Source organism: Elephas maximus, chromosome 7 (genome assembly GCF_024166365.1).
Source record: "Elephas maximus indicus isolate mEleMax1 chromosome 7, mEleMax1 primary haplotype, whole genome shotgun sequence".
NCBI classification, from domain to species: Eukaryota; Metazoa; Chordata; class Mammalia; order Proboscidea; family Elephantidae; genus Elephas; species Elephas maximus.
In genome coordinates this window covers 52,902,398-52,914,935 of record NC_064825.1, presented here as the reverse complement: position 1 = coordinate 52,914,935, position 12,538 = coordinate 52,902,398, and the positions used below count along the sequence as shown (strand labels likewise).

Genomic DNA, 12,538 nt, shown 5'->3' with positions numbered 1-12,538 from the left:
TCCAGAGTGCATATACTTTTCTCGGAACCCTGGTGGCATAGTAGTTAAGAGCTCCTCTGCCAACCAAAAGGTCGGCAGTTCAAATCCGCTGGCCGCTCCTTGGAAACCCTGTGGGGCAATTCTGCTCCGTCCTATAGGATCGCTACAAGTCAGAACCGATTTCACGACACCTAACAACAACAGCAAGAACAACATGCACTTTCTGGTGTATTATATATAATATTGTGTTATACATAATACAGGGGAACATATGCTAAGTGCCAGAGGAGTGGAGAGCAGAGAAATGTAAAACTGGAAAGGTAGACTGGGATCAGATCATGGCCTTGTGTGGTCAGAAGAGCTCACCCTCAAGGCTTTTATGAAGGGCATTGAGTAGCCTATCAAGTTCTTTGTTTTACAGACAGGGCTGGATACCAGAAAATTTTGAACTTGGATGACTCAGTGACTGGATAGAAGAGCATGATGATGAAGGGCCTGGATCACGTTTGGAGCTAGAGTAATAGAGAGAAAGGAGGAGACAGTAGAGACATTTCTCTCTACTCACCTAGGCCTTCTACTAATACCAGCCATTTAACTTCAGTTTTTCCATCTCCCCAAATCTCTCATTAGTCCTAGTTGTGTGCTGCTTTAAGTTGAGAAATATTTACTGTTGACTGCTAATGATCCAGCAGGGTGCCATGTTAGCATTTCTCTCATGAGGAAGAGTCACTTTTTAATTAAGCATTCACAAAGGATGGAGCGCCTTTGTCAGTTCCACATCTCTGCTGTAGTCCAGATGCCATTCTGTCTCCCCTCCTCTGGATCAAATTCTGAGTTCCTTGGAGAGAGGAAAGGGCACTTCCAGCAGAGCTAAAGTATCTTTCACAGATTGTGATTTTGTCATATGCTTGATCTCTCCCCCTGAAAAAGGAAATGGCGGGAGAGGGCCAGTTTTCTAAGTGATGGAGCATTTTGGTAGCTACTCCTGAGTGTGGGACCCCGCAGGGATGGCTTATACAGAATTTACTTCTTATTCTTAGAGAGCAGCAGTTGTCTCAGAGGTGGCTGTGGTAGCCGATGCAAACAGGTATGTTGTATTGGTTTCAGATGACTTTCCCAATTCCTTTGGATTCTTCTGCATCATCATTCCCACTGTTTGTTCAAGAAAGAATTACTCAGAAAATTACTGACTTTTTCCAGAGCACCTGCTTTGTGTCTAGTGCTAGATGTGAAGGGTGTAATGAAGGAGTAAGTATCCTTGTCTTCAAGGCAGTTAACATTTAACATTCATCTAACATTTATTGAATACATAGAGTGTACCTGATTATATGCTAACTCTCTGAGATATGAAGATAAATCAGATTAAAATGATCTTTGGATCACTTCACATCTGCTAAAAACCACTTGCCCTCATGGCCACCCAACGTGTGTCAGAGTAGAACTGAGTGCTCCTTAATGTTTTTAGTGGCTGATATTTTGGAAGTTGATTGCCAAGGTTTTCTTCTGAGGTGCCTCTGTATGGACTTGAACCTCCAGTCTTTCGGTTAGCAGCTGAGAATGTTAACTGTTTGCACCATGCAGGGACTTCTCATTCCCACTAGGATGGCTGAAATTAAAAACAACAAGTGTTGGCAAGGATATGGAGAAATTAGAACCCCCTACATAGCTGATTAAAACCCCAAAACCAAACCTACTGCTGTTGAGTTGATTCCAACTTGTAGCGACCCTATTGGACAGGGTAGAAGTGCAACCTGGGGTTTCTAAGGCTGTAATCTTTATGCAAGCAGACTGCCTTCTCCCGCAGAATGGCTGGTGGGTTCGAACTGCCAACCTTCTGGTTAGCAGCGGAGTGTTTAACCACTGTGCCAGCAGAGCCCCCTACATTGCTGTAAAAATGGTGTGGTGGCTTATACACTGCTGGTGGGAATATAAAACGGTACAACCACTTTGGAAATTGATCTGGCATTTCCTTAAAAAGCTAGAAATAGAACCACGATACAACCCAGAAATCCCACTCCTTGGAATATATCCTAGAGAAATAAGAACCTTTATGTGAACAGATACATGCACACCCATGTTTATTGCAGCACTGTTTACGGTAGCAAAAAGCTGGAAGCAACCAAGGTGTCCATCAATGGATGGATGGATAAATAAATTATGGTATATTCACACAGTGGAATACTATGCATTGATAAAGAACAGTGATGAATCTGTGAAACATTTCATAACATAGAGGAACCTGGAAAGCGTTATGCTGAGTGAAATTAGTCAGATGCAAAAGGACAAATATTGTATAAGACCACTATTATAAGATCTTGAGAAATAGTTTAAACTGAGAAGAACACATTCTTTTGTGGTTACGAGAATGGGAAGGGAGGGAGGGTTTGGAGAGGGTTATTTACTGATTAGATAGTAGACAGGAACTACTTTAGGTGAAGGGAAGGACAATACTCAATACAGGAGTGGCCAGCACAACTGGACTGGACCAAAAGCAAAGAAGTTTCCTGAATAAACTGAATGCTTCGAAGGTCAGTGGAGCAAGGGTGGGGGTTTGGGGACTATAGCTTCAGGGGACATCTAAGTCAATTGGCAAAATAAATTCTATTAAGAAAACATTCTGCATCCCACTTTGAAGTGTGGCGTCTGGGGTCTTAAATGCTAACGAGTGGCCATCTAAGATGCATCAATTGGTCTCAACCCACCTGGATCAAAGGAGAATGAAGAACACCAAGGTCACAAGGTAATTATGAGCCCAAGAGACAGAAAGGGCCACATGAACTAGAGACTTACATCATCCTGAGACCAGAAGAACTAGATGGTGCCCGGCCACAACCGATGGCTGCCATGACAGGGAGTACAACAGAGAACCCCTGAGGGAGCAGGAGAACAGTGGGATGCAGACCCCAAATTCTCATAAAAAGACCAGACTTAATGGTCTGACTAAGACTAGAAGAATTCCGGCAGTCATGGTCCCCAAACCTTCTGTTGGCCCAGGACAGGAACCATTCCTGAAGCCAACTCATCAGACATGGATTGGACTGGACAATGGGTTGGAGAGAGATGCTGATGAGGAGTGAGCTACTTGTATCAGGTGGACACTTGAGACTATATTGGCATCTCCTGTCTGACAGGGAGATGGGAGGGTAGAGGGGGTTAGAAACTGGCAAAACGGTCATGAGAGACTGGAAGGAGGGAGTGGGCTGACTCATTAGGGGGAGAGTAAATGGGAGTATGTAGTAAGGTGTATATAAGTTTATATGTGAGAGACTGACTTGATTTGTAAACTTTCACTTAAAGCACAATAAAAATTATTAAAAAAAAAAAAATGGTGTGGTGGGGCATCTGACATCCTCTAACTTAATAAGGGGGAAGGGGAATCAAGATCAATAGCCCAAGACTGATTCCTATGATGCAGAGGTCAGACATACCTCCTCTCTCCAGTTCTGACAACAACCACCCCTCCTACAGCACTCTACTTTTCTGCTAGTTTCCATAATTTGTTGCAGTGCCCACGCAGAACTCATAGATCATACTCACAGTTATGGGGGTTATTAGAGAAGTAACAGGTTATAATTCAGGTTCAGGAAGGACTCTGGATATAGTCCTTTGATCAGGACAGCCTCTTCTCAGCTGTGCCTACAGGCAGGCCTGTCTCGGCCCCTCTGCCTGGCCTCTGCCGACTCTGGCAAGTGTCACAAAGCTCTTTAGCTCCACCAGTAAGTGCCCGAAGGCACCCTACTCTACCAGGAAACCTTGGCCTAAAGGCACTCAGCTCTCTCACTCTCTGGGTTGGCACACCCACTGTAACCATCTTGCTCCATGGGCTGGGAAGCCCACTGTGTCATCTCGTGCTGGTCTTCTAGTTCTGCTGCCACTGTACCTCTGCCTCCACTTCTTGCTGTCTTGCACTGTCTCCTGTGTTACAGCTCTCTCTCTCTGTCTCCTGGTTTAGGAAGTTCTCAGCACAGGAACCCTGGTTTTGAAGGATGTGCTCCACTCTTAGCTCTCCTTTCTTGGTGTTCCCCACCCCCCGCCTCTGGGGTGGCTCATTTTAAGCCTAGTGGGATGGCAAAACTGACCAATCCCCTTGTAGTGTTCCGTACACCTTATTTGCATGGTCTCACCCCGACAAGGGTGCCATGCACCTTGTTTATATTGTTAGAAAGCTGTCAAATCCCCTTGGTTGGCCATAAGCACCTTATCTGCATAGTCCCACCCAATCTTTTGATGGGAGTTACAAGACCATGGCTAGAAAGGCCATTTAAAAGCTATCTGTTGCACTGCAATTGCTGATAGGAATGTAAAATGGCACCGTCACTTTGGAAAACAGTTTGGTAGTTCCTAAAAATGGTAAGCCACTTGACCCAGCAATTCCACTCCTAGGTATATATTCAAGATAAATGAAAACATATGTCCACACGAAAACTTGTATTTGAATGATCGTAGCAGTATTATTCATAATAACCAAAATATGTAAAGAACTCAAATGTCTATCCGCTGAGGAATCAATAAACCGAATGTGATATAGCCATACAGTGGAATATTATTTGGCAATAAAAAAAAGAATGAAGTACTGATACATGGTACAACATGGATGAACCTCAAAAACATTGTTAAGTGAAAGAAGCCAGTCACAAAAGAACACATAGTGTACAACTTCATTTGAAGGAGCCTGGCAGTGCAGTTGTTAAAAGCTTGGCTGCTAACCAAAAGGTCTGTGTTCAAATCCACCACCTGCTCTTTGGAAACCCTATGGGGCAATTCTACTCTGTCCTATAGGGTCCCTATGAGTCGGAATCAACTCAGCGGCAGCAAGTTTGGGTTTTTGTTTTGGTTATTTATATGAAAGGTACAGAAAAAGCAAGCCTACAGATGAAGGGAAGTAGGCTAGTGGTTGCCTAAGCCTAGGAATGGGAATGTGGAGTCAAAGCAGCTAAGCATGGGGTTTCTTTTTGGGGTGATGGAAGTAATTTAAAATAAGATTGTTGCACAACTCTGTAAATATAGTAAGAATCATTGATTTGTACACTTATTCATTTCTAATGTTTTATGAAAGAATGAAGTCTTTAGCTGCATGGTTGATCAGTCTCTAACTTGGAAGGATCAGTTGAGATCTCTGAAATGCCAGGTTGCCCAGTCACGGGGGTGAGAGGTGGGATACCAGAGTTTAGGGCCCTTTGCCATTAGAAGGTCCTTGAAGCCAGGGCAGAAGGCCAACCCCTGGCAATGATGGTTGTTCCTGATGCATGAATATGGTAGTCACTTAGTAAATTCTCATTGATTTAATTTGGTAGCATCCTGTTATATCACATCTCATCACACTAAGGTAACTTCCTTTTTCTTCTGTGGTAACTGAGGAAACTGTGACAGTTTTGAAGGCCAGAATAATGTAGCTGGCTCCAAAGCTTTGGAGTTCAACCGGTTTGGTATGAATTCATTGCCTGTTAGCTTTAAGGGACCTTCAAAGTCATTTATGCCAACCCCCTCAGTGTATAGATGGGGAAACAGAGACAGAGAGAAGTACCCTACTCAGTGACATATAGCAAGTCATTAGCTCTGCCAGATTAGGACCTACAACTGTTTTTGTCTTCACTGAGAGGGGTGGTTGTTGCCCTGAAGACCTTTCTTGGGGTGAAAAGTGGGAATGGGATAAAACCCAAGGATATAAGACATACTACATGGGCTAAGTTTTATTCTTCATCCAACCCAGCGTGTTCTCCTGGTGCTGGGAACCTTTTGGAGAAACCAAGTGGTGTCTACATGTAGCAACAAAATAACCTCCATCACTCTTTCTTAATCCTGTTTTATTTTTCTTCATAACACTTCTACCAGAAATTATTTAACATATGTATTTGTTTACATGTTTAATATCTGTCTTTGTTTTATGCCTGTCTTGTAATTGCATGAATGAATGAGCAAATGAGTGAATGAACAAATATTTATTGACTACCTTCAAGATGCCAGGAACATGGTTTCCGTGACTTTGACATTTTTAGGTCAATGGCGTGTCTGCTTTTTGGATTGGGTTTGATCATTCATGAATGTATCTAAACCTTTCTTGAACACAGATTACACATTTTTGTCAATTGAGTATATTTGAGGTTATATTTGTTTGTGGATTTAGGCAGTGTGAGAGTTAGTGTGAACTTAAGCCTTATGCTGCTTGATCAAATAGGCCCAGTAGAGAGGAGAATCTCAGAAGCACCAGAGCAATGTGACTTGGCAGCTGGGGAGAGAATATTTGATCCATAGCTGTGACAGACAGTAGGACCCAGGGTTGACTTATTCACTAGGCACAGTAGGCACAGTGCCTGGTGGCCTATAAGAATGCTTTTATTTCTTTTAAAATCAGGAGAAAAAGAGTGGATAAAAACTAGCCTTGATTATATTCATCTTTATACCAACACAGCCATAAAATGTATTTTAAAATATATATATATGTTATGGAGAAAGGGGCCCACAAAGACAAAAGTGCCTGGGGCCTACAAAAGTCTTAATATGGCCCTGGCACTACCCAGTGTCTAGTTTGGCTGCTTAAGGCCCTAAGCCCTGACTCTGGTTTCTCCCATAAGGCCTGTGACCTTCTTCCTAACAAGCCTTCACCATGATCTTCAACAGGTCATATCTCTGTTTTGTATCTCATTTGTACCTTCTGTAAAATGGAAACGATTGTGCTTCCTGAGGTCAGTAAATTCATGGTTGTATAACAGCCTAGCTACTTGATTTTCTACTTGTCTTCTTCTCAAGTGCAGGGAAAAAGTCTGGTTCATTTCTGTATCTCTGTATCTCAGTATCTCGTTCAGGACCTGCACATTTAGAAAAAGAGTACCTTAAATGGGAATTCAGTAGATATGTATCTCAGTATCTCGCTCAGGACCTGCACATTTAGAAAAAGAGTACCTTAAATGGGAATTCAGTAGATATGTATCTCAGTATCTCGCTTAGGACCTGCACATTTAGAAAAAGAGTACCTTAAATGGGAATTCAGTAGATATGTATCTCAGTATCTCGCTCAGGACCTGCACATTTAGAAAGAGTACCTTAAATGGGAATTCAGTAGATGAATAAATGAATCAAACTTTGCAGCAGTTAGCTTCGGAGGTTTTTTTTTTTTGGTTTGGGAGGGGAACTGTATTATAGTCAGGTCTCCAGCTATCTTTTAGTCTTTCCTGAGAGTCTGTCAGCAAAATTATAGAGCTGTGGGAACACACAGGAAGATGTGGAAAATAAGAGTGATGCACCAGCTTCAAGAGTCAATATCAGGTGCACATGGGAAAAGAATAGTCTTTTCAACAAATGGTACTGGGTCAACTGGATATCTACATGTGAAAGAATGAAGTTGAACCCCTACCACATACCGTATACAAAAAATAAAATGGATCAAAGACATAAATGTAGGAATTAGAACTATAAAACTCTTTGAAGAAAACATAGATGTAAATCTTCATGGCCTTCGATTAGGCAGTAGTTTCTTACACATGACTCCAAAAGCACAAACAATCAAAGAAAAAATAAATAAATTGGACTTCATCCAAATTAAAAACTTCTGTGTTGCAGAGGACTCCATCAAGAAAGTGAAAAGACAATCCACAGGATGGGAGAAAATAGTGGCAAACCATGTATTTAGTAAGAGACTTGTATCCAAAATATATAAAGAACTCTTATAACTCAACAATAGAAAGATAAAGTAACCCAATAAAAAATGGGCAAAGATCTGAATAAACATTTCTCCGGGGAAGGTATATAAATGGTCAATAAGCACGTGAATAGGTGTTCAACATCATTAGCCATCAGGGAAATGAAAACCAAAGCCACAATGAGAAACCAGTTCACACTTATCACCAGGTGCCTACTGGTCATAGTGACCCCATGTATGTCAGAGTAGAACTCCATAGAATTTCCAGTGGCTGATTTTTTTTGGAAGTAGATCACCAGGCCTTTTTTTCTGTTACAGCCACTAGGATGCTATAATAGCAAAGACAGACAATAATTAATGTTAGTGAGGATGTAGAGAAATTGTAATCCTCATAAATGGCTGTTGGGACTGTAAAATGGGGCCTCCACTTTCAAAAACAGTCTGGCAGTTACACGAAAGGTTAAACATAGACTTAACATACAATCCAGCAGTCTACTCCTGGATATATACTCGGGAATGAAAAACATTTTCCACACAACTTATGTATGAATGTGCATAGCAGCATTATTTACAGTAGCCAAAAGGTGGAAACAACCCAAATGTCCATCAACTGATGAATAGATAAATACGGTTTATAGGTACAATGGATTAAAAAGGAATGAAGTACTGATACATTAATGCTAAGTGAAAAAAGGCAGTCACAAAAGACCGCATATTGTGTGATTCCATATGAAATATCTAAAATAGGCAAATCTGTAGAGATAGAAGGTAAATTAGTGGTTGTCTAGGGTTTAGGGGAGGATAGAGAATGACTGCTAATGCGTATGTAATTTCTCTTTTGGGGTGATAAAAATATTCTAAACTTGGTGGTGGTTGCACGAATATGTGAATATACTAAACACTACTGAATAGTACACTTTAAATGGATGAATTTTATGGTATGTGAATTATTTCAATAAACTTATTACAAAAAAATCAGACGCACAGGTGCACATTCCTTTTAGGACAAATTGTGAATGTGAGTGCTGGGACACACAGCAGTGCTTCCCAGACTTGAATGTGCATATGAATTACCTGGGTATCTTGTTAAAATGCAGATTTTGATTCAGGAAGTCTGGGATGGAGTCACATTCTGTATTTCTTAAGAAGCTCTCAGGGTACTGATGCTGCCGGTCTGTGGACTGCACTTTGAAAGCAAGGCAGTAGAGGATGTTTGTGTCTTCAGTGAATGGGGTTAAAGAGCCTTCCTGGAGCTAGGAGGATTTGGCCGGGTTTTGGCAGGAAGGCAGAATATAGGTTGGTGAAAGAGAGGGACTTCAGAGACAAAGTAAGGATTTGTAAAGATGCAGGAACCACAGATTATAAAATATTTGTGAGGGACAAGAAACATGTTTGTGGGAATACAGCCGCACGTCCTTGAGTCTTTTGTACCTGTGAAAGTAGAGCAGCCAACCTCTGAAGATTTTCCGTTTTTGTGGAATTTTCTCTTGCTGTCTGTCTGACATTTTTGGCTTAACTTCTTTCAGTTCTGGGCTTATGTAGATTGGCATGGTTAGGGGCCTTGTGAGGTCTTAGGAGGGATTGATTGGCACTAAAACATTCTGTGTGTGAGTTGAAGGAGTTGGATATGGGCCCATCACTCAGTAAGTACCCTTGCCCTTAAAAAAAAGCCTACCTAATTACTTGGGCTCTGGACAAGGTGCCTTCGGACTAGGTGAGTGCTTGGCCCCAAATTAATAAACTCATTAATGAGGAAGCAAATAAAGATACCTTTCCAGATGCTACAGGTTAATTATAGCTGTAGTTTACAGCTTTCCTTGTTTTTCCACTTGAGCCAGAAGACTAGTTTGGATGTAATTTAAATAACCCTTCAGTTCAGGAGTCAGTTATTAAAGCCAGATCATCTCTTTACTCTCAGCATTTGTACTGCTCTGTGAAGTGATAAATGATCCCCCAAGCCCCAGATCGAGACTCAGCCTTTGCACTTGCCCTTCTGAGCTGTTTTCCCTGAGGCTCTGAAAGCCCTGCTATCCTGTGCTTCACCAACTTCAGTTCCTCAGCCTCTTCTAGTAGTTTATAAAGGACATCCACTTTCCCAGGAGGAAAGGCAGTGAAATCACAGCCGTGTGATAAAGCCAGAAGTTTTATTCTCTCTATTTTCCAGATGAAGAAACTAAGGCACAGGCAGCATCATGCCTGGCACACTATCTCACTGAGAGATACCCCTGTGCCTGTCCCAGTTCTCTGGATCTTCCTAGTTTTCCCTTCAATGGGCTTACCTTGATTCCTTGGACATGTAGTTTTCTTTGTTTTAACATATACTTTTTAACACGATTGCTCTGGTTGTCCCTGATATCAGTTGAATATTCCTTTCCCAGATGCTTATTTTTCATGTTTGTTTATTCTCTAATTTAAGCACCTCCAGGTGGGATACTGGTTTGTCAGCATACTTGCTATTGGAGAGTATTCTGTTCAATTCCATCATTACTCATTGAGTGCTTAGTATATGCTCAGCTCTGTACTCTTCTCCTTGGAAGACCTCAAAGCAGTTTAAAGTGTGTCTTGGGAACGAGATAGACATAAACAGAACCAAGACTAGGGTGAGGCAAACAAGGTGCTAGGGCACAAGCTTTATAAGGAGGCAAACACTCTCAAGGTTAAACACATGCAGGGTTGGTACCTGAGAGTGAGTGCCTCTGTAAATTTTGTGCCATAGTCCCTTGCTTCTCCACCCTAGTCCTGGTCCTAGTCTTAAGAAACAGATCACTTGGAAAGCTTGTCGAAGATAACAAGACTATGAATGAGTGGCATAGAACAGTGCTTTGCAAATTCAGTGTGCATACAAATCACCTGGAGAGCTTAATAAAAGGCAAGCTCTGATTCAGTAGGTTTGGAGTGGTGCCTGAGATGCCGCATTTCTAACAAGCTCCCTGATGATGTTGACACTGCTAGTCCTTGGGCCACACTTTGAGTAGCAAGGAGAAAAATACATGCTGGAGAAAAGTAGAGGGCTGAATTCACCAAGCTAGGGGATCAGGGAAGGCTTTTCTAGGGAAGGTGAAGTTGGAGCTGGGTCCTCAAAGGATAAGTTATACTTGGATAGGAGAAAAACGAGAAGGAAGGACATTGCAAGCAGAAGGACGGGTATGTGCAAAGGCCTAGAAACAGGAATGAGTCCTTTGTGTTTTGGCACAATGAACAGACTGACTTCACAAAACATAGGTCAAGGTTGGGAAAGAAGGGAGTTTCGATAGGTAGCATGACACCAGTGGATTGATTGATCCTTTAGAAATGTGGTCCTTAATGTGGTACTTCCCAGATGGGCCTTTGCATTTCTTGAATTCAGTTGGCCCCCCTCAGAGATGAAGGCCTTGGTCCTTCTGGGGAGATGAAAGCCAAAGTCAAAAGCCCTCCCTAAATAATGATGGATGTTCCTACTACACATACGTAAAGGATGCCTGGTAAATATGTGTCAATTTGACTTGATAGTAGAATTCTGCCTATTTCACTTCAAATGTCCATTTAAGGTACTCTTCTGAATTTATCATAGAAACAGTAGGAAACTGGGCCTTGAACACCATAAAACACTAACAAAATATTTGTTGATTGACTCATTTGAGTAATTTTGAAGGTTTGTGTCTCATGTCTAGATCAAGGAATGTTTTCGGGTCAGTCAGTATAAGAGGTATTGAGTGACTTTTGGCCACAAGGAAGTAGAAGATGTGAGCCCTAAACTCAAAGAGTTTATTATTATTCCAAAGCAGTGGTTTTCAACTGAGGATGATTTTGTCTCCCAGGGGACATCTGGCAGTGTCTGAAGATATTTTTGGTTGTTACAACTGGGGGATGCTATGGGAATCTAGTGGATAGAGGCCAGGGATGCTCCTAAACATTATGCAATGTACAGGACATCCCCTATATCCCACAGAATTAACTAGCCTAAAATGCCAGTAGTGCTGAGGTTGAGAAACCCCACTCTAAAAGGACAAGACTAAGGTAAATAGAACCAGAACTTTGAGGTTGGAAGGCCATACCACTAATTAATAGCAGAGCAGAGACTAAAGCTAGTTCACCCTAGTTTAATGTGTTTCCTGCTACCATGGAGTCAGATGGCATTATATGACAGAATATTTTATCTAACTTCTTCTTCCACTAATCCTGATTCATACTTTTTGCTCTAGCCATACTCAATTGCTTGTATACTATGCAAATTTATTCCTTTGTGTTCTTGTTAGTCCCTTGCCTGAAACTTCTGTCTCTCATTTCTTCATCTTCATCTCAGTTCCAGAGATACTGCACATCTTGTCCAGGGAGTCTTCCTTAATATATAGTACCCCAGATTGGTTAAAAGCCATTTCTGTGTTCTTCCATAGCTAGTCTTTAGCATATGATAAAGAAATTATCTGTTTATATGTCTGTCTTCCTCACTAGGCTGTGAGCTTGCTGGGGGTTAGGACTCTTTCGCTCTTCTCTCCTCATTGCCTAGCACAGCACATACAACACACTTTCAGTCATAGGCATAAGCCAACATAAGTGATTAGAGAAGGAAGAGATCAGTGTGAAATGCAGTGTGAGGGAAGGCTTCATAGAGATTGTGAGACCTGAAGCTTCCCATAATTCCTTGAAGATATCGATGAATTTGTGAGCAATTCTTGTTGTGTAGGGACAGTTCTAAGATAGTAATGGATTTTTTTGGTGGTGTCTTTCTACAGGTTGATATGTCAGACCTGTCCCCAGAGGAACAATGGAGGTAAGTATGGCAGTGTGGGCCCCTCAGGCTGGGAAATGCAGGTTAGCCCAAGTAATACAGTTGTATATCTAGCCTTTTTGCTTCCCTGTATGTGGGAGGGAGTGGCTTATGACTGGCAGGACAGGTCTTTTGGGATCTTTCCCAGTCCCTGGGTCACTCCTGGGTAGCTCCTT

At 41.8% G+C, this 12,538-nt stretch overlaps 1 protein-coding gene across 1 annotated transcript in view; it reads left to right on the top strand.

Moving 5' to 3' along the window:
- RNF121 (ring finger protein 121) overlaps positions 1-12,538 on the top strand; it is a 75,111-nt gene that overhangs the window by 15,767 nt on the left and 46,806 nt on the right. The window contains exon 2 of the mRNA XM_049889986.1: positions 12,328-12,365. Within this exon, the coding sequence (XP_049745943.1) occupies positions 12,328-12,365 (38 nt within the window). The remainder of the gene's footprint in view (positions 1-12,327; positions 12,366-12,538) is intronic.